Here is a 22,367-nt window from a genome sequence, read left to right as displayed (position 1 = left end):
GGTACGCGGTCGGCGTTCGACAAAAGTGAATTCTCTCTCCCTTCCTTCATGCCCGCCGGCTCCCGGGGGACCCAGGCATTCCGGCCTCCGGCCGCCCCCCCACGCCGACCCTTACAAAGGCCCTCATTCATGCCTCGTGCACAAAGCGGCCCATTCACCCGGGTCCCTTGGGCTTCCCGCCCCTGGCCGCCCCCCGAGTCTCGCCATTGGTCTCACCCCTTGCCTGTCAGACTTTGGGTCCCGCCTATGACCGCGCCGCCTAGCTCCACGCTCCGGCGCCGTTCTTTTCCCACGGCTGGCACACTCCGGCAACTTCTGATTGGCCCCGCCCGCCAGCCGCTTCTCTTGATTGGCGGGAGCGTCCCTCGTGGGCGGGTCCATAGCTTGTCGCAGCGGGCGCCTATTGGCCCCTTTTGCGCTTGTGTGGGCGGGGCTTTTCTGACTGGCCCGCCTCTCTTTCTCCCAAGGCCGAAGCCTCTGGACGGCCCTGGAAGCCGGTGAGTGCCCGGGGCCAAATGCCCGCCTGAGGCGGCGAAGTGGGACTGGGCCCGGGGAGGCTGGAGCTTCGGGGCTCCGGTCGCGGCTCCGGAGGCCGGCGCGAGCTGCGGGGGAGGGACGGTGACGCGGACAGTCACCTCGGGCGAGCCGCCGGACGGCAGCGGGGGTCGAAGGGAGGGGGGTGGGGCGGGGCGCCTACACTCCCCCAACTCGAGCTCCTACTATGTGCGAGGCCGGGTCGGGGTCCTCGCCGGAGCCCCAGGCCTACTCCGCAGAAGGGGAAACTGAGGCTCGCTTTGGGACCTTGGACGCTTTAATACCTGAGTCATTGCCTTCAATCCCCCACTCCCAGATGACAGTGTCTCTATTTTCACGTGTAAAAATTGCGGACCAGAGACAGGGATCATCATGACTGGCGGAACAGAGGGGTGGGGAAGGACATCTTTGAGCCCCCACGGTGTACTTGGGTGCTTTTATTTTTATAACTAAATAATTACCTTTAATTATATTAACTCGAGATGGGTTATATTGCACCCATTTTACAGGGAGGGTAAACAGGCTGGACAGAGGCGGTGACTGCAGGGGGACAGGGTTGAGAACAACACTTCAGAGACCAACTGTGTGCTGGGTTCCTTTACCTTTTTAATCCCACAGTAGTCCCCCAAGGAAGGCTGTAGTCTCTAATAGATGGGGAAGCAGGTTGAGGGAATTACCAGTTGGGAGGAGGAAATTGACATCTTTGAGGACACGTTGCTCTCAAATCCCCTCTTTAGAATGACCGAAAATGGTCTGGGCTTGAATCCCATTTCTCCCTTTTACTGACCGTATGACCTTGAGCAGTTTACTTCGTTCACCTCTCCATGCCTCAGTTTCCCCATCAGAGAAGTGGAGATTCTGACTGTCCCTATCTTACTGTTTTTCGAGATCATTCTATGAATTTGGACAGCTGTTCTAAAAGCAGGAAAACAGCCGGCACATAGTAGGTGCGCTTACCACTATTTAGTCCTCAGTTCACCCCTGAGAGAAATGAACTGAAGCTCCAGAGCCTAGAAGAACATTTTGTCGTCTTCTTTGCTACTCCTAGTGCTTTCTGTGGATTGTGTGGTCCCATTTCCAGGGTCGGGGAACCTGAAGTTCAGCGAGATTAAATGATGTCGTGAGGCATTACTTGTTTAAGCGCTGGGCTGGGCACTTTCTCCCACATCGGCTTATTCATTTCATTGGCCTCAATTCGCGGAGAGGAAAGCCGATGCCCAGGAAGCTTGAGCGGGATTTGAACCCCCGGAGTCCTCAGCCCCCTCTGACGCGGGTCCTTGACCTTTGCTCGCCAGAAGAAGGAGGGGCCCCTGGCGCTGCTGCTGCCGCCGCTGCCGCCCACCTGGCAACAGGCTTATCCCCGCCTCCCGCCGTCCCCCTGTCTAGAGCCTTGCAACTCCAGGACCCGCCCCCTTCCCAAGCCGGGCAGGTGCTGGGTGACATCAGAGCCGGGCTCCGTCCCGGTGACGTGACGTGGCCCCGCCCCGCGCTGGACCGCGGAGGTAGCCGCACCTGAGAGCTCGGAAGAGGACTTGGGTTCCCGTGCCTCCTCCCCATCTTCCCGCTTCCTGTACCAAGCCGGCGCCCCCCAGGTAGCCCCGAGGATCCGCGGGTTGAGGGGACAGCTACACGGGCACTTGGGTCTCAGGGAGATGGGGGTTGGGTGCTGAGATTCCGAGATCTGAGGAGAGGGGCTGGGGGTCAGGAATGCCAGGTCTGATTAAGGACTGCTCTGGGAGTCTGGGCTCCTGGGTCTGGAGGGAGGAAGGCACTGGTGCCAGGACTCTGTGTCTGGGAGCCTGAATTTGTGGGTCTTGAAGGAGGAAGGGGCTGGGGACCTGGACTCCTGGGTTTGGGGACCCAGGTTTCCGAGTCTGGGGGCAGAGCAGACCCCTGAATCCTAGCACTAGACTGAGGTCAGAGGGCCAGGTGCCAAGGGCCCCAGCCCCTGCCCCAGGGGCGGATCCCTGGCTCCTTTGCCTTTCCAGCCCGGCAGTCTCTGCCCCTCCCAGGGTAGGTGCTTTCACCTGCGCTGGTGACAGAAATGAGCCCTGGCAAAGGTGTTCCTGCAGGCTAAGGAGGGTGGGGCTGCCAAAGGGGCAGGCCCACCTCATCAGAGCTGTATCAGCCCTCAGGATCTGGATGTCCCAGGCGTCTTCAGCTCTAGCCCGCCTGCAGTAAGGTGAGGGGGCTCGGACTCATGGGCCCAAGGGAGGAGGGGGCTGTAGGTTCCGATTCCTGGCTCCTGGATGAGTAGCCTGCTGGGGGCCCAGACTCCTGAGTCTGGAGGAGGAGGGGGCTGGGGGCCTGGACTCCAAGGGAGGAGGGACTGGGGGCCCAGATTCCTGGCTCTAGGGAGGGGAAGCATAGGGCTGGGTGATTGCAAAAAACTCCCAAACCCTTCCTGGTCAAAGGCCGCAGGCTGGAGAGGAAGTGGGTGGGGTGAGGGTGGGGGTAAAGTCCCAGGGATGGGCCTTGGCTATGAATGGATCAGGGCCGCTGGCTGTGAATGGATCAGGGCCGCACCGGAGGCCTGGGGTGAGCCTGGGCAACTTGGGGCCTGGGAAGTGGAGAAATGGTATCCAGCGGTGGGAGAAGCCTGCTGTTGGAGTGCAGGGGCCTTGGGTTTGAGGCCCGAGAGCATCAGGACCAAATGAGAGCATCAGGGCCAAACGTCACGGGGTGGGCTGGGGCCCTGGGACTGCTGGTGGTGAGGAGAGGGTCTGGGGGGAAGAGGGACATGTGGCCTGGAGCTGAGTTTCTGGGTGAGGGGAAGACAAGAGCCTGATGGGACCAGATTTAGGGATGCCCCAAGAGGAGCTGGGTGTTTGGAGGGACTTCTGCAGGGATATGTCGGAGGTGGGGGGGCCTGGAGGGCAGAGGCAGAGGCACCGAGGTGGGAGAGACAGAACACTGGGGGGTTCCTGTGACAGGGGTGGCGGTGGCCAGGCAGTGATGTGGCCGTTTGAGGAGAGAATAGAGGCCGACTTTTTTCCTGACCTGTGCTTAGACTGCTGTAGAATTGCCGTGGTCTGTTCACTACTGGTCTGCAGCCCCTTTAAGGGTGGGGAGGGGTCTAGCACAGGCTGGCTCCCCCAGTGCCTCCGCTATCAGCTCACAGCTCATCTTGGTTTCTGACTGTCTGAGCCTAGAACTGTCCGAGACTAGATCAGCCCCAGACCAGGAGCTCCTCCAAGCAGGGCCCTGTCTGACTCACCTCTGGGTCTCCAGACTCACTCTTGGCAGAGGCTGGTACTTGAACAGCCTCAGGGAATGTTGAGTGAATGCCGAAGTGAATGAATGGGGCCAGTCTCCCCATTATAAAGAGAAGGAAGTCAGGTCACAGGGAAGGAAGCCATTAACCGAGGGATGAGATTCAGGTCTGTTCTGGGGTACACCAGAAGTGGTCAGGGAACCTGAGTTACAGAAATCAGATTGACACCCTCCTAGGGCTCACATCTATGAGATCAAGGTACTCATCACAACACAACCTGACCCCTTTGGTCCCTAATCTTACCTTACCTACCACCCTCTCTGCCTGGATCACCTGGCACCAGCCACACTGGCCTCTCACAATGCCACAGACATACAGGCACACACCTGCCCCAGGGCCTTTGCACAGGGCTATTCTCCCAGCCTGGAATGCTTTTCCTCCTGACGTTCCCATGGCCTGCTTCCTTCATCTCCCTCAGATCTTTATGCTGATGCCACATCAAAGAGGCTTTCCCTGGCCACCCCAATTAAAACTTCAGCTCCCCTCAACCCCTAACATCTCCTGTTCCCTGCTTCATTTTTCTACTTGGCATGTATCATCATTTAACATACTATATAATTTACTTAGTTATCTTTGAATCCATCTCCTGGGATTAGAGCAGTGCGAACTCATACAAACACAATGCAAGCCAAACGTGTAATTTAAAAATTTCTAGCCACTTTCAACATAAAAATGTAAAAAGGAACAAGTGACATGAATGTTAATGATGTATTTTATTTAACCCAGTACATCCAAAATATTATCAGTGCAATATGTCATCCAATGTAAAAAACACGAATGAGCTTTTTGTCGTACTGTCTTTGAAACTGGGTGTATGTCTTATGCTCAGAACCCACCTCAGTTTGGATTCTCCATTTCAACTTTCCAGTAGCCACACAGGGCCATGGCTCCCGAAATAGCCAGAGCAGGGCTAGAATGTAAACACCTTAGGAAGGCAGGGATCTTTTTCTGGCTGGTCTTTGGCTATATGGCTGATGCCTTGAATAGTGCCTGGCTCACAGCTTGGCTTCTTAGAGAATTAATTCTTAAAAATCTATTTTATTGAAGTATAGTTGGTTTACAATGTGGTGTTAATTTCTGCTGTACAGCAAAGTGACTCAGTTATACATATATATATTCTTTTCCATTAGGGTTTATCACAGGATATTGAATATGTGTCCCTGTGCTATACAGTAGGACCTTGTGGTTTATCCATTCTGTATATAATAGTTGGCATCTGCTAATCCCAAACTCCCAATCCTTCCCTCCCTCATCCCCCACCCCTTGGCAACCACAAATCTGTTCTCTATGTCTGCGAATCTGTTTCAGTTTCGTAGATAAGTTCGTTTGTGTCATATTTTAGATTCCACATAGAAGTGATATCATATGATATTTGTCTTTGTCTGACTTACTTCACTTAGTATGATAATCTCTAGGTCCATCCATGTTGCTGCCAATGGCATTATTTCATTCTTTTTTTAATGGCTGAGGAGCATTCCACTGTATATATGTACCACATCTTTGTCCATTCATCTGTTGATGAACATTTAGGTTGTTATTAAAGAATTATTGAATCAGGGATTCCCTGGGGGTCCAGTGGTTATGACTTGGAGCTTTCATTGCTGTGGCCAGGGTTCAATCCTTCGTCAGGGAACTAAGATCCAACAAGCCACGTAGTGTGGCCACACACACACAAACAGAATTATTTAATGAATGAATGGATAGAGAGGTGAATGGGTGGAATGAGTAAAGGAAGATCTGTGGATCCATTTTGCAGACGTGTAAATCGAGGTCTGGTGGAGAAAGGCAGTGGCGACTGCCTGGGGGATCTGGGGTGGGGATGGAGCCCCCCCTTCCCTGAACCTCGCCCTCTGCTCTCTCCCTGCAGACCATGGCAGCAGTGACCGTGTCGGTGCCCGGGCGGAAGGCACCCCCCAGGCCTGGCCCAGTGCCCGAGGCGGCCCAGCCGTTCCTGTTCGCGCCCCGTGGGCCGGGCGTGGGGAGTGTGCCCGGGGGCTCGGCCATGTCCCCGCAGGTGGAGTGGACGGCACGGCGCCTGGTGTGGGTGCCTTCGGAGTTGCACGGCTTCGAGGCGGCGGCCCTGCGGGACGAGGGCGAAGAGGAAGCCGAGGTGGAGCTGGCGGAGAGTGGGCGGCGGCTGCGGCTGCCGCGGGACCAGATCCAGCGCATGAACCCACCCAAGTTCAGCAAGGCCGAGGACATGGCTGAGCTGACCTGCCTCAATGAGGCCTCCGTGCTGCACAACCTCCGCGAGCGATACTACTCCGGCCTCATCTATGTGAGTGGCCTCCTTCCCCGGGAGGGCGTTGCCCGGGGTGCGGGTCTGGGTGTCAGCACCACAACCTGAACCAACCTGAGCCTGTTTATAATCTTTATCCCATGTCGAATGACTCTGCCTGCACTTACTTGCCAAATGATAAACTATTGCATATCAAGAGTGCCTCAGACCCCATGGGGGCGTCCTGTAATATTATAGAGTAGATGCTCCTTATTATTTTCCTTAAGTTAAAAAAATTCTGAATCCCCAAATAGAACACATCCAAAGGTTTTGAGAAAGGGATATGGATCTGTAGTGATAATTAATGGGAGCCGCTGAGTATGGAAAACTGCATGCCTGGCTCTGTGCATTTGTTTCCTTTCGTCTTCCAAATAGTAGAGTGTTTTATACCTAAAAGGAAACCGAGGCCCAGAGAGATTTAATAACAGTAAAAACTAACATTTATTAAGCATGTGCTAGGTACTCTAAAATATATTGTTTCAGTACATTTGCACAATTATAAAGCATTTTGTCCCCATTTTACAGATAAAGAAACTGAGGCACAGAAAGGTCAAGTGCCTTGACCAAGGTCACCCAGTTGGACTTGGCAGACGTGGGTAGTCTGGCTCCAGGCCCCACCACTTTGCCATGATGCCTCTTAGGATTGAGACGGGATTGATGATAGTGAGGTTGACTATGGTCTAGTCTCTGTTAAGCATTCACTGTCTCCCATTAAAAGCAAACAGGTGGAGTAGGGCGGCAGTTCTTAACTCTGCCTTCACGTTAGAATCATGTTAGGAATGTTTTTTAAATACCGCCACTCAAGCCCCGCCTCACCCCATTTAAATCAGGCTCTCTGAGGGTGTGACTGGTCTTGTTAATAAGCTTCCAGGGTGGTTCTAAGGGACAGCCAAAGCGTTATTCAGGGCAAACAGGATTAGAGAGAGCGACAAGGAATGTGGACTATAATAATGAGAAATAATGATCATGTTGGCTAGCGAATATTTATCAAGCACTTGTGATGTGCCAAGTGCTGTTCTAAGTGCTTCCTGTGGGTTATCAGCTCACTTCTGGGGCGGAGCTTGTTCTTATCACCTGATGTTTCAGGAATGTTAAGTGACTTGGGTCCCAGGTCACATGGACATGAAGGATTTGAACCCAGGCAGCTGGCCCCAGAGTCATGCTCCAAACACTGGCTTAGAGTGCTGGGGTCTCACTACCTTACTCATTTCAACTGACCCCACAAGAAAAACTACAGAATACCTCGCTAAAACCCTAAAAGGAAAAGTGCTGGTTTTATATTTTTTTAAGAACCACAAAACTTTAATGAGAGTAATAAAAGAATATTTCAATAAATGATGAGATGTATCAAAAAGATAAATAAACTGGCCCCAGTATCCACCTCACAAGCACAAGATTAGAATATTTTTTATGAAATCTGATTCCTGTTTAGGGAGGAGACTGAGGTTGTGAGAGGGACAGTGGCTGGCTCAGGGACCCTCAGCTTTTGGTGGCAGGGGTGGGATTTGAACTGAGGGCTGTCTGGCCCTGGATGGAGGTGGCAGCTTCTCCAGGCTGTACTGGGCCCTTATGATTCCTCACTAACCTTTGCGAGTCCTGGGAAAGAGACCTCTGTCCAGGCCACTCCCCTGGACCTCACCAAAGACAGGGGATCAGAGGGGCACCCAAAACACTGAGCCACCCTTTTCCTGTTAATAAACACTCTGAACCCTCATGGCAACTTTGTAAGGTATCTCCTATCATCCCCATTGTGCAGCTGGGGACACTGAGCCTCAGAGAGGGGCCAGGATTTGGACAAAGCCCCACCAGCTATAAACCAGCTTAACTGGGATTTGAACCCAGGCCATCTGACTCCAGACCCTACATCCTATCCACTGCATTAGGAAGATTATTGGGAAAGTTCAGGGGAAAAAATGGTAAGGCCTGAGCTAAGGCTATGGCCCAAGAGCCAGAGAATTGGGACCTGAAAAATGAAAGTGAGATAGAAGATTCCAGAAGCCCAGACAGGAAGCAAATAGGGCCTTAACAATAATCATTAGCAATTAGTGAGGGCCTGCTTTCTCCATCAGGAGCTGTTCTAAACTTCTTTCCAATATGATCTGTTGACCCCCTCTCCACATAAGGCTGTGAGGTAGGGGTTATCACTTCCTTTGTCCACGGCTTGGAGAGGAGAAGCCATTAGCTCAGGAGTAGCTAACAGCTAACATATTAAACACACACAGGGAGCTCCCTGGAGGTCCAGTGGTTAAGGCTGCAGTGGCAGCGCAGTTTTGATCCCTGGTCGGAGAACTAAGATCCTCGCATGCCGCGCGGCCAATAAATACACAAACAAACAAATAAATAAATATGCATGCACAGCGCTCCAGGGCCCACGCTGAGCCCTGTACTTGCAACGGGAACTTGTGGATGGCTCCCAGCAGCCCTCTGTGGAAGCGCTGTTCCCGTCCCTGTGTGATGAGAAAATGGGACCCAGAAAAGTTAAGGTGCTTGCTCAGGCCACACAGCTAGAAGATTCGATTCAAACTCCACCTTGTTCGTCCTTGGGCCCTGCTTAATAAATACTAACTGGCCAACTGGTGATGGGGAAGACAGCGCTTCCCAGTGCAAGGAGTGGGGGGCGTCCAGGGTTCTAGAAACCCAGCTTCTGTCGCTAATAGGCTGTTTGGCCTTGAGTGGCTCAAGGTCTCGGTCCCTTCACAGGGATGCTCAGGGCAGGAAGGGAACCCATCTGCTGGACACTGGCCATGTTTCTGCTCCGTGAGGCACTGGAAGATGCATGGTGGCGTGCCACTCTCAGAATCCTTCTAGACTGTGCGGGGGGCGGGGGTTACAGCTCCATCTTACCAGGACTGGCAACTGAGGCTCAGAGAGGGCGAGCCCCTTGTGCTAAGTCACACAGGGCTCGAAACCCAGGATGACGTGGCATCCGAGTCTGAGTGAACTCTTAGCTTTCAGGTGGGATGGGAACGTGAGCGTCTTGGGACCCATGGCTGGAGTGCCTTTCATGGGGCCCCGCCTTGGGCTGGCTGGTTTTTATTCATTATCATCCTTAATCCCCACAGCCTCTGTAATGAGGTGGGGAGGGTTTCTCAGGGAGAAAACCGAGACTGTGGGGAGAGCCACGGGGCTGAGGAGAGGGGGAGGCAGGGAGCTGCACCCGGTGGGTCTGCCTTCAGAGCTCTGAGGGCCCGAGCAGCTACCCCAGACCCTTCCAGCCAGGTTTTCCGCAGCTGTGCCCCGGCCACTCAGGTGTCCCCGACCCTCTCTAGGCACACCAGCCTCTGCCCTTTGCCCCCTGGCCTTGGCAGCCAGCTCAGGTTCCATCTGGGGTGTCGCCCTGGCCACGAGGTATGGTTGGCAGGAGGGGGCTGAGATGGGGAGTGGCACGGGTCGGGGAGGCTCCTCTGTCAGCCAGGAGTGGGGGCCTGGGCGCCAGCAGCCATGAGATACCCTCCCTGGGAATGTGGTCCGGCCGCCCTGCCCTCGAGAGCTCCTGGGAGCTGCTGGCAGGGAGGGCAGACACCCAGCAAACCGGTTGTGCCACCCGCCCTCCCATCCTTAAGAGCTTGGCACCTGGGAGCCGGCAGCCTGCGGTGGCCACACCCTCGCTCTGCCTGAGAAGCTCTAGCCACCTGGGAGCTTAAAGCAGCTCTGCTACCAACCAGCAAGTAACCGGCTAGCCATTTAGCTAGCCAAGTAGCTAACTAGCTGGCTAAGTAGCTAAGTGGTTTCATAGTTAACTAGCTAAGCCCCTAAGCAGCTAACTCTCTGCTGGATTAGCTAGCTTAGTGCAGCTAACTTAGCTCGTTAGCTCTCTGGGTTGGGTTAGCTAGGTGATCAGCTAGCCCTCTAGCTGTCTAACTGCCTCTATCCATCCTAAGTGCGTCTTGTCTACCCGAGGCTCTGTCCGAGCTGGAACAGTTCTTAAACCGTTACAGGGTCCTGCACTCAGGCCCAACAGCTGTGTGGACAAATTCAGGGTGTCCATGAACTTGGATGCAAAAAAAAAAAAAAATCACATCTTTATTTTCACTCACCTTGAGAACCTGTTTAGCATTTCCTCCAATAAGAAGGAACCACCAAGACGGTCGTGGAAGCAGGTCCTGTGTGTCTGTTATGAACAGAAACTGCAGACATGCTCTTGTTGTGTTTCAGCTGCTGCAGATACTGGGAGCACCCTTCCAGAAATATTCTATGTGTATTCAAGCAAATTCATAAAAATATTCTTCTTGTACCCCTTTCAGTGCAAACAGTTCTTACCTTGTCTCCTTTCTGTGATAATGTTTTGGAGATAGTTCTCTACCTGTATACAGTGCACCAGAAGCATCATAGGAATCCATTATATGACCGAGCATCCGGATTGTCTCCAGTCTTTCGCTGTTTTAAAAATGATGCTACAGATGAACTTGCACATGGTCCTTTCACGCATGTGCGAGTCCAAGCAGTGACAGGGCTCCAGAGCCTACATTCTCTCTCTGTGTATGAATCCTCATCTGTACAGCACCTTTATGCAGTTTGGAAGGCTTCTTTTCAACCATCCGCCTGAAACTGTAACAAATGTTCAAATCTACATTGTCATGATGTGAATGGCAGCCCCTTTGCCGGATGTCCTTGTGCAGTGCACAACCTGCCCAGCTGTACACGGCAGCCCCATGCCGCCCTCTGGGCCACAGGCAGGCAGCTAGCTGAGGCCCTCTCCTTCTTGCCCACTGCAGACCTACTCCGGCCTTTTCTGTGTGGTCATCAACCCGTACAAGCAGCTTCCCATCTATACGGAGGCGATTGTGGAGATGTACCGGGGCAAAAAGCGCCACGAAGTGCCGCCCCACGTGTACGCGGTGACTGAAGGGGCCTACCGAAGCATGCTGCAGGGTGAGTGTGGGGCTTGGGCTGCTGGAGGTGCCCCTTCAGTGGGGACTGGGCTGGGGGTCAGGATCAGATGACAGGTCAAGGGTTTCAGACACTGTGAGGCTTCTCTGTGGGGCAGGAGGTAACACCAGTGGAGGGCTGAGTGGGCAAGGCTCTGGGTCCTACCAGACAGGCCCCTTTTTATCTGTCTCTCTGTTCACCCCTTCCCTCAACAAGTCTCACTGGGACCTCACTGTTGCCAGCTCTTGCAAAAATTCCTCTTGAAACAGTGATTCTTAAGACTGTTCATTCATTCAGCATTTATATTGTTGACATGATCTACATTGTCATGGGTGAATGGCTGCCCCTTAGACAACGGGCAGCATGGGGTCGCTGTGTACAGCTGGGCAGGCTGAGCACTGTGCAAGGATGTTCGTCAGAGAGGCTGCCATTCACCCCATGACAGTGTCGATCAGTTCAGGCAAAATTCCATAATTCCCATGTAGTATTCATACTAAACTCATTAGATATTTATTATGTATGCATACATGCATATATATATATATATATATAAAATACCTGCAAATACCTGCATTATGCACTCAAACATATTTATATATAATGTTTTTATAGTCACGTTATAAATTTGTATTTAGTCAGACGTAACATTTTATTTGGTTATATAATCTAATTTGTTACATATTTTTTATACTAGTTAATGTAACAGGAATAAATGTTCAAGAAAATAAGAGTGAGTGCCTACTCTGGGTCAAACACTTTTCAGGGATGAACACCTTTAACATCACAGCCACCCTATGAAGGAGGTGTGCTCGTTATCCCTGGTTGCCAGATGGGGAAACTGAGGCATAGAGCAGCACAGTCACTGCCCACCGTCCCACTGGTGGGTCAGTGGCTGAGGTAGGATTCGAACCCAAGGCCCCCAGCTGCAGCTTGCGTGTAGGTCACACTGTGGATCATGTCCTCGTCCTGGGCTGGGCACTGTTGAGTTTTGACATGTGACCCTCCTGGATTCTAATACCTGACCCCGACTCAGCCTCTTGCTTGCTGTGTAATCCTGGGAAAGTGGCTGTCCCTCTCTGAGCCTCAGTTTCTTTTTTTTCTTTTTTTTGGCCACACCATGAGGCTTGCAGGATCTTAGCTCCCCGACCAGGGATTGAACGTGGGCCCCAGCAGTGAAAGTGCCAAGTCCTAACCACTGGACCACCAGGGAATTCCCCCTAAGCTTCAGTTTCCTCGACCTGTAAAATGGAGACAATAAACTCCAACTGAACAGAATGTAATTCATTCAAGAAACTTCAATTTGAGCCCCTACCATGTTGTTCCTCCTTGTGCTGAGCATGTGAAATTCAAAGACATGAGAGCAAGGTTCTGGATCCCAGGTTCAGCCCTGGATACAAAACAGGCCACAAAACTGTATTATATACTAGCTGGTATATTAAAAAAAAATTGAAGATTCTCTCTGAGTTCTGACTATGGCCCTGTGAGGTAGGGGCTGTTTTGAGCCCCATGTTTCATCTCCAAGATTCTTTTTTTTTTTCTGGCCACGCGGTGCAGCTCGCGGGATCTTAGTTCCCCGACCAGGGATCAAACCCGGGCCCCTGCAGTGAAAGCACCAAGTCCTAACCACTCTGCCCCATTTTTCAGATGGGGAAGGTAAGGCACAGAAGACCTCAGAGGCTGACGCAAGGTCACACAGCAAGGCGGGGAGGTGGCTGGGCCTTGAACCCATGTCCATAGGCTCCCAAACCAGGCTGCTAACTCTGAGGCCCTATTGAATGCAGCCCTCTCTCTGGCTTAAAACCACCCAGAGACCTCCTGCCCTCCTTAAAAACCATCCAGACCCTTTAATCGTGGTCTCCAAACCCCTCTGCATCATCTCCAGCTCTGCCCCCTCCCCCAGCCTCACCGGCCTCCTTGCTGTCTCTCAAACATCTCCAGCTTGGTCCCACCACAGGGCCTTTGCACTGGTTGTGCCCTCTGCCTGGAATGCTCTTTCCCTGCTTCCTCGACCTTTAGGGCTGAGCTGAAACAGCACCTCTTCTGAGACGCCTTGTGGCCCTCGACCCCTCCCCTCAGTCACTTCTTATGACTCTAGACCAGGGCTTCTCAACCCTGGCTCTGCTGACATTGGGACTGGATGATTCTTTGGAGTGGGGGGTCGTCCTGTGCATCATGGGCTGTTAAGCAGCATCCCTGGGCTTTACCACTCAAACCTCCCAGGTTGTGACAACCAAGAATGTCTCCAGACATTGCCAACTGTCAAACCTCCATTTTTAGTTTATGGCGGGGGGTGGGGGTTGTTGTTGTTTGGTTTGTTTGTTTGTTTTGCTGTGCTGCATGGCTTGCGGGGATCTCAGTTCCCAGACCAGGGATTGAACCCAGGCCACGGCAGTGAAAGCCCAGAGTCCTAATCACTAGGCCATCAGGGAACTCCCCTAGTTTATGTGCTTTTATCCCCCACTCAAGCGGATGCTCCATGAGGGCAGGGACCTTGCAAATTCCCACTGCCCTCAGTGTCTGACACTTAGTAGGTGGTCAGTGTGCATTTGTTGAAGGGTTGTGTCAAGCCCAGGACGAGCGCAGGAGGAGATGGTGGGGACTGAGCTGTGCTCTCTGCCCTCAGGTTGGGCAGATGACCCACCAATGGGCCACCAGTCACCATAACTATGATTCTGTGGCCTGTTGTCCGTTAGAGGCTGAGCCTGGGGCCCAGGATCTCACTCTCATGTCTTTGAATTTCACACACTCAGCACAAGGCAGCACACGGTAGGGACTCAAATTGAAGTTTGTTGAATGAATCACATTCTGTTCAGTTGGAGTTTGTTGTCTCCATTTTACAGGTGAGGACACAGGCTCAGAGAGAGGTAGCTGCTTTCCCAGGGTCACACAGCAAATGAGAGGTTGAGTTAGGATTAGGTATTAGAATCCAGGAGGGTCACATGTCAAAATCCAAGCTTTTCCTTAGCCCTTCGGAAGGATTTTGAAAAGAGGGTGGCCAGTGTCTCGCTGGAGAAATCCTCCCCGGTGACACGTCCCCCTCTGTCCCCTACAGATCGTGAGGATCAATCCATTCTCTGCACGTGAGTAATCCTGAAGGACTTCCTGGAGGAAGTGGGGTCCCGGCTGGGAGTGGCTCTGCTTGGAATGGGCGGGGCTTACCTTGGAACATTGCTGACCCTTTTTGTTTCCCTTTGTGCCCCCCCTTAGCGGGGAGTCTGGGGCTGGGAAGACAGAAAACACCAAGAAAGTCATCCAGTACCTCGCCCACGTGGCATCATCGCCAAAGGGCAGGAAGGAGCCGGGTGTCCCGGTAAGTGACCTGCCTTGGGACATACTCTGGACCCTGCCACCAGCAAGGCCCCCTCCATCTCAGGTTCTGCTTCCCCCCATAACTAACTCCCTGCCTCCCTCATGGAGGGACACAGTTGTGGGCCTTCTCCTGGCTGCCCATACCCCCTGCGTCCCTACTGTGTGCCTGATATAGTGCTGGGAGCAGAGGCAGGGTAGACACAAAAATGTGAAGGCCAGTCCTTGGCCTCATTGGCCCTTGGAACAGCACCTGGCACACAGTAGGTGCTTACATTCCAGAGCATCCACTGTGCGTCAGGCCTGTTTAGGTTCCGGCAATGCCCAGGTTTGCTCTGTAAGTGAGCATTTATATAGTGCCCGTCCCTTTGCTTCTATTACTGTAACACGCCGGTGAGGTGGGTGTGGTCTTCCTGCGTTAAAGACGGGAAGAGTCACAGCTGGGGTGAATTGGTTGTCCGAGGCCGCACACCCAGGAGGGACCAGCCTGGATTCAAACCCCAGGTGCTGTGGGTAACCCTCCCCCCCGATGCCACCCCACTCCACATGGCCAGTTTCCCCAGCCCCTTGTCTCTCCGCCTCACCCCACCCACCACCTGAGACCACCAGTTCACCTGTGTGTCTGTCCACGTTCCATGTGCTGTGTCCTGCTCCGTGTCCCGGTCCGTGTCTCGTGTCCTGTGACTTCCTCAGGCCTCCACCAACACCGTGTCTTATGTGAGTAGTGGGGAATCGCCTCGAGTCCTGTCACCCCTCATACCACCTGGGTCACCCCAAACCACAGTCTTCCTGGCAGACAGGGCCCCCTCGGACACCGGTGGGCACCCCTGCCAGGAAGCCACATTGCCACTTACGACAGTCCCGTGCTGTGCACACCCAGCCCCACGCTGTCATTTCACACAACCCTGCTGTGTGCCACAGGCCCCCCTCACCCCACTGTTGCTTATGGCAGCCCTACTGCACACACACACCTAGGGCCCATGCTGCCATTAGTGTGGTCCTGCCGCACATGTGCAGACCCCAACCACACAGCCGTTTCTGTTAGCCCTACTGTGTCTGTGCAGACTGGCCACAGATCCCAATGCGAAACAACCCAGAGGCCCAAACTACCATTTATTGTTGATCTGGTAAATATATGTAGACAGAGCCCACAGACACCACGAGTTCACACAACCCACAGACCCACGCTGATAGTACGGTAGGCTTGGTGTGTACACCCAGCTCAGGCTAGTGTCTGAGGGCTCACAGGGCACTTGAAGAAATAGTTGGTGTCTTTGAGAGCCTGGCTGGGAAAGAGGGGAAGGGGATTGCTGTTGACTGAGCACCTACTATGTTCCTGGCTCTGCCACTGAGGTGGCTGTAGGGAAGTTCAGAATAAGATCCCTACCCATGGGGGTGGGGGGAGGGATAAACTGGGAGTAGAGGATGAAGAGATGCACATTACCAGGTATAAAATAGATAAACAACAAGGATTTACTGTATAGAACAGGGAACTATATTTAATATCTTGTAATGAACTATAATGGATAAGAATCGGAAAAAGAAGAATATAGGTATATGCGTATATATGTATAGCCATATCATTCTGCTGTGTACCTGAAACTAACACAATATTCTAAATCAACTATACTTCAATTTCAAAAAAAGGTTCCTATCTTAAAAAAATAAATCAATAAAAAATCCCTACCCATGGATCAGCCTGACTGGGGGAGGAGACTACCAAGCTGCCAAACAGTTCGAAGCACTTTACACGGATGGTGTAGATTTTTCTTTAATTCTACAAGTGATACATGAGTACATATTCACTGTAACAACAACAACAATCAGATAAAGTGAAATTCCTCTTTCCTTCTCTCAGTCCTTCCTTGGAGTGTCTTATGCTGTTGACAGTTTGGTGTGTATCCTTGCAGGCCTTTCTCTAAATGTTTACTGACGTGTCTATCCTTATAGAAATAGGAGTCCTGTTTTGTGGTGCGCTTTTCCCTCAGTTTATTTTTTATTAATGGGATCACACTGTAGGCATTTTCCTGCAGCGTGCTTTTTGTTTTGTTTTGTTTCCACTAACAATGTATCCTGGAGATGTTTCCTCGGATGTTTCCTCGTTCCCTTCCCAGTAGACTGAAGGGCAAGACCCACATGCGGGAAAGAGGGCACACACCCGGACACACAAAGGCCCCCCCCCCACAGACACTCAGCCAGCTGTGACCCAGACCCACCCCGCTTACAGCTGGGCCAGCCCCCTCCCCCCACTGACGGGTCCTCCCCCGCGCCCCTGCAGGGTGAGCTGGAGCGGCAGCTTCTTCAGGCCAACCCCATCCTGGAGGCCTTTGGCAACGCCAAGACAGTAAAGAATGACAACTCCTCCCGATTTGTGAGTGCTGGGGGAGGGCGGTGCCTGGGCCTGAGTCAGTGAAACAGGAGCTGGGAGTTTAGGAGGATGGTGGAGGGGAGGCAGGACGAATGGGTCTGTTGAAGGGGGAGGGGCCTGGGGGCCGTGGCTCCTAGGTCTGAGGGATGAAGGAGCTGGGGACCTGGGTCCCAAAGAAAGAAGTCAAAGGGGCCTGGACCTTGAATTCCCCTAGGAACTGCCCCCCGAACTGGAACCTCACGATTGGAGTGGGGTTCAGTGGAGGGGGAAAGCAAGAGGCAGCCCTGGCTCTGGGAGGGGTGAGTGCGGGTTGGCGGTGCTCTCTAGGCCCACGGGATCCTTGGCTAAGTCCCTCCACCCGCTTCCCTCGCAGGGCAAATTCATCCGCATCAACTTCGACGTTGCCGGGTACATCGTGGGCGCCAACATCGAGACTTGTATCCTCTCACCGCCCGGAGGGGTGCCTGGTGGGGGGACGAGGGGTGGCAGCCAAGGAGGGTGGCTCTTGGGATCTCACCACTTACGGAAAACAGGCGTCCACACTCGCCGGGAAACCTGGCTCCCTGCAGCTCAGAAACTGTGCCTCAGTTTCCCCCTCTGCACAAGGGGAAGGATCCTAGAACCTCAGGAAGGGGCAGAGGCAGCATCTCCACATGAAGGGAGGAGGGCAGGGCCTCCCGGAGCTTTTAGGAGAAGGCCAGCCCAGCCTCGCTATGGGGCGGAGGGTCGGCTATGACTTAACCATAGAGAAAGGTCGCGAGCGCAGGCAGCAAAAGGGGAAGGCGTGTGGGGCTGAATGGGGGGGGGGGCAGAGGCCTTGCCCCGTGGAGTCACACGGGACGTGCTTAATTCCCAGGTATGCCAACATGTGTGAAATGTTTTCTACCAGGCATGCTCATCAGAGACTCCGTGCCCAGGGTTTTTACTGGGGGCTGATCACATAGGCACCCTCTCCCTGGCACGTACCCAAATTCCGGAGTCCCTGCAGGAAAGCGGGTGTTCAGAAGAAACCATGTTGTTTTGCACAAACAGTTTAGGTGCAGGGAGCCCCTCCTATCAGCCAAGGAAGGCTGGGAACCCTCCCGAAATCCAGATTCCCAGACACCAGCCAGAGGCGGGCTTTGCAGGCCGGCTGGCTCAGGCCGGCTGTGTCAAACCTTTCCCACACATGCTCGGTAGGAATTTAAAAGATAAACCCCAGAAGCTCCAGGAGTGCAGCGCATAAGAGAACGAGCAAAGAAATCACACCCACCCGTGTTCGAATCCCAGCTCTGACACTGAGTCTCTTGAGCACGTGATTTGACCTCTCCGGGCTTCAGTTTCCCCCTCTGTAGAAGGGGACGGATCGTTGAACCTACTCTGGAAGGGTCTGAAGTGAGGCAGGTTCTTAGCGTGGCACCTGTCACATCGTAAGCACTCAAGCATGAGCTCTCTGGGAACTCCCTGGCGGCCCAGTGGTTAGGACCCGGCGCTCTCACTGCCGAGGGCCCGGGTTCCGTCCCTGCCTGGTCGGGGAACTAAGATCCCACAAGCCGTGTGGCACGGAGGAAAAAAAAAAAAAAAGAATGAGCTATCATTATTAGGAATGAATGATTAGATTAGCAGTGTCCTTATAATGTTAATATTGATATTCATAACAAATCACATCCCCATCCCCTCGGTATCTAAGCTCACTGTCTCCCCCCACCCCCCGTAATCGGGGGCTGGGGGGAGGGTTGAGAAGCAGTGTGTTGGTGAAGCGTTTTTCCTAAGAGGGCTTAGGGAGTAAGGAAACAGGGATCTCGCTGTCAAGCAGCTGGGCCCCATGGACTCTGCTGCCACCTGGTAACTTCTTCCTTGGGCTCAAGGCCTCATGTCCCCTGCCGCCACCAGCTTCTGATCCCCACAGTTCCTGCGGCCCGTCACCCCTCTGCATCACGGTTCCTGCTCACACAACTTCTTAGAGCTCACGGCTCTCCCTGCCCCATCCATCCTGCCATCCCAGGCCTCCACGGACCCCGGAGTCTTCTCTGCCTGCTTCCAAACGCTAACTTTCTCCCATCTACACTCCCCATCCAGCTGGGGCTGCCCCCACCAGGCACGGCTCTCCTTCCTGGCTGTCTCTGCCTCGGGGCCAATGACCAGCCTGTGGTCATTGGTGTTCGCGGGGCAGGTGCCACCCCCGGGGTCAAACAGATGGATCCCGGGCTTGGCCTGACCCCTCACACCAGCATCAGCATGTCCAACATTTCTTGAGGGTTTACTGCGTGCCTAGCAGTGTCTTGAGAACTCTCCATATGTTAACTCAGTTCCTCGTCTCTGTAACCCTGTGAGGCAGATGCTGTTATCCCATTTCACAGACGAGGAAAACGAGGCTCGGGGCTGTCATCACCCAGGGTCTCACAGGTCGTGCATGCTCCCTTCAGCCCACCTTGCCCTGTGGGACCTCCTCCCGTGGGTCCTCCCTGTCTCACCCAAGCAGGTTAGCGCCCCAGGGTGTTGGGTCAGTGGTTTGCAGTCCACCTTGGGCGAGGCTCCCCAAGGCAGGTCCTGCATTGTGACAGTTGTGCACAATATGTGCTCGGAGGTCCCTGAGTGAAGGACACAGACGGCCACACCAATTATCAGATGTTTTATTTTCCTTTAAGGCGTCTCACCAATTTTCAGTGTGTAAACGTGCCATGTGGCTTTCCCAGAGGGAGAAGCTGAGAGCCCCAGTAGTCATACGGGGAAACTGAGGCTGAGAGGGTCATGACAGCAGGAGGTATTCTTATCCTTGGTAACGAAAAACCAGGCACAGCTCCAGTGTTTGACACGTAATAACTCATTTACCCCGACAGCACCTCATAGACTCATGGACGGGTGTTATTATCGGGCCCCTTGCACAGATGAGGAAACTAAGACTTGAGGCTTAAGTGACACATGTCCAAAGCCACTGGTCCAGTTAGCGACCAGGTCGCCGGCCGGGGCTATGAGTGACTCCACTGTTCCACGGGATAGCAGGGGGTTCCCCTCCATGGAGCACCTTAACTCACCCCCCGCCCAGACCTGCTGGAGAAGTCGAGGGCCATCCGCCAGGCCAAGGACGAATGCAGCTTCCACATCTTCTACCAGCTGCTGGGAGGCGCTGGGGAGCAGCTCAAGGGTTAGTGTCCAGTGGCTCCCCACCCCTCCCCGGGGTCTGGGTGGTAGCCGCGTGTGGACCCCCTGGGGCGGAGGACATGGGAGGCACTAACCTTTGTCAAGCACCTGCTTTGTGTCAGGCTCCTGCTGGGTGGTGGATTCTCTCGCCTCCTGGATCCCACCGCCCCTGGTTTCTGCCGCCCCCTGGTTTCTGCCGACTCCTGCCACCCCCAGACTCTGCTGCCCTCTGGTTCCTGCTGTCTCCCGGGTCTTGCTCATGCCAGCTACGTGGCCACGTGTCTCCTGCCCACACTCACTTCTCTCCTGAAACTCCGGGGCTCTGCTTACTCCAGCGGGTGCTGTAACAACTCCAGCTTTGCCATCTCGTGGTTCCCGAAGATCGTGGTTTGCGTGGCTTGTAGGCTCCTGCTGCCTCATGGCTCCTGCCTGAGACTCCTTCTGTCTCCTGCTCTGCGCTCCTCCAGCCCTCTGACTGTGGAAACGCCCCAAGGCTGTCTCGTCTACAGTGGCCCCGCTGCCCTGTGGCTCCCTGTCATTCTGGCTTCTTCCACCCCGTAGCTTGGGCCGCCTCCTGGCCCCTCCGCACCCAGCCTCCTGCTTACGGTGGCTTCCGAACCCTGTGCCATCGACCCCTCCTGTCCCATGGCTTCTGCTAACTCAGGCACCCGCAGCCCTGTTGCTTCTGCCAGTGGGCGGCTCCTGCCTTCTCTGGGCAACTCTGCGACTTGAGGATCATTATGGAAGGAGGGAAGAGGAAAGGTCTAATATGTGCTAAGTACCCACTTCACGCCTGGCCCTTCCCACCAAACCCTTGAAGAATGGATCCCCACTCGTTTGACAGAGGAGGAGACCGAGGTTCCTAGTGGGGAAGTGATGCTCTTCCTGGGGTGGCTATTGAGGAAGCCGGGACTTGAGTCTGACTCTACAGCTCATTCTTGACCTTGGCCTCCCCCCGTTATTCCTACAGCCGACCTCCTCCTCGAGCCGTTCTCCCACTACCGCTTCCTGACCAACGGGCCATCATCCTCTCCGGGCCAGGAGCGTGAGCTCTTCCAGGAGACACTGGAGTCCCTGCGGGTCCTGGGATTCACCCACGAGGAAATCACCTGTGAGTGAGCCATGAGCCCAGAGCCCCCCATGAAGGATGGGGGTGGACACCTGGCCATTCATTGCTTGGTTTGAAAACTAAAACAGGGAACGGAGGAAGGAGGAAGCTTTAAGTAGGGGATCGGGAAGGACACACTGAGATGGTGATGTTTGCGCAAAGGCCTGGAGAGCCGAAGGTGTGAGCATTGGTGCTATCTGCGAAGAGCGGTCTAGGCAGGGGGAAACAGCGTGTGCAAAAGCCCTGAGGCAGGAAAGGTGTGGCATGTTTGAGGAATTGAAACTTCTCGAATGGATTCAATTAGTGGGTGACCCAGGGGAGTGGGGAGATGGAGCCACAGAGGCAGGTGGGGTCTCAAATGCCAGCCTGAGGGGCTGGGATTTGTCCTGAGGGCACTGGGGAGCCATGGGTGGGCTGGGAGCCGTGGAGGAGCAGCTCTGGGCCGTGTGGAGGATGGACTGGAGGGCAGGAGGAGGCTGAAGCGAGGGTGCAGGGAAGACCCTGCCCCTGGCCCAGGGTCTTCCTTGGTTGGTCTGGGCTCGGGGGCACTGGGGTGAAATACTCAGCTCATTATCCGTGTTCTGCTGCTTTGCCCCCCACCTTTCTCACCAAACAGTACATTTTGACAGTAGTTCCGTTGCAGTACTGTATTCGTTTGCCAGGGCTGCCATCACAAAGCACCATAAACCGAGTGCCTTAAACAAGTGAAATTGATCATGTCCCAGTTCTGGAGGCCAGAAGTCCGAGATCGAGGTGTTGGTGGGGTTGGTCGGTCCTGGGAGAATCTGTTGCCTTCCCCTCCCCTAACTTCTGGTGGTTTCCTTGTTAGAAACGTCACCTGACCTCCGCCTTCAGCTTCATGCGGTGCGCCCGCCTCCCTGCCCAAGCATCTTTATGCAAATCTCCCCTTTTATGGGACACCCGCCATTTTGGATTAGGGGCCACCGCACTCCCATGTGATCTCATCTTAACTTAAATAATTACAGCTGCAACGACCCAATACCCAAGTCAGGTCACATTCTGAGAGGTCCCAGGCATTAGGATTTTAATGTATTTTTGGAGGGAGTAGGGGGACACGATTCAACCCATTATGCGCACATAGAGGGGGAAATCTCAGTCTTTTCTCCGGCTACCTGGCGTTTCATTGTCTGGATGAATTGTGATTCCTTTCACCAGTCCCGTGGAGACCTTGATTTCCAGTTCTGAGCGGGTCCGGTGCTGAGTCTCATTCTCCTCTGGTCTCTGGGGCTGCGGAAGGCCTCGGGAGCCACTGTGGGCTCCAGGGCCAATGGGGAGGGCTGGAGACCCAGTGCCAGGTTGGCTGTCCACCCAGGCAGCAAACAGGCCAGCGTCCTCAGGCATATTGACACAGGGTCCCAGGCCTCCCTGCTAGATTTCCCAACCACGGGTTGCGTAACTGCCCTGCTCCTCCCTGGGCAACTGACAAACAAATTCAGATGGAGGCCACAGTGGGGGCCTGAGCCCCTCAGGTACCGCCTGCCCTCCTGAC

General features: G+C 54.0%; 1 protein-coding gene across 7 annotated transcripts in view; it reads left to right on the top strand.

Annotated features, from left to right (window-relative positions):
- The first annotated feature begins 457 nt into the window (after positions 1–457).
- The window catches only part of MYH14 (myosin heavy chain 14), a 91,180-nt gene continuing 69,270 nt past the window's right edge, over positions 458–22,367 (top strand). For 3 of the 7 annotated variants that reach the window (XM_070044250.1, XM_070044249.1, XM_060289108.2), the window contains exons 1-10: positions 458–497; positions 5,676–6,086; positions 10,802–10,958; positions 14,008–14,035; positions 14,163–14,265; positions 14,955–14,978; positions 16,540–16,632; positions 17,003–17,066; positions 19,655–19,753; positions 20,720–20,860. In XM_070044250.1, coding sequence (XP_069900351.1) covers positions 5,679–6,086; positions 10,802–10,958; positions 14,008–14,035; positions 14,163–14,265; positions 14,955–14,978; positions 16,540–16,632; positions 17,003–17,066; positions 19,655–19,753; positions 20,720–20,860 — 1,117 coding nt within the window. In that variant the 5' untranslated portion in view covers positions 458–497; positions 5,676–5,678. Of the gene's footprint in view, positions 498–1,994; positions 2,127–2,695; positions 2,717–5,675; positions 6,087–10,801; positions 10,959–14,007; positions 14,036–14,162; positions 14,266–14,954; positions 14,979–16,539; positions 16,633–17,002; positions 17,067–19,654; positions 19,754–20,719; positions 20,861–22,367 lie in introns of those variants that run through there. The other 4 variants (XM_070044251.1, XM_070044248.1, XM_060289107.2 and 1 more) reach the window with 3 other exon arrangements.

This window comes from Globicephala melas, chromosome 19 (genome assembly GCF_963455315.2).
Source record: "Globicephala melas chromosome 19, mGloMel1.2, whole genome shotgun sequence".
In the NCBI taxonomy this organism is placed as follows: Eukaryota; Metazoa; Chordata; class Mammalia; order Artiodactyla; family Delphinidae; genus Globicephala; species Globicephala melas.
This window is presented reverse-complemented; position numbering and strand designations above follow the sequence as displayed.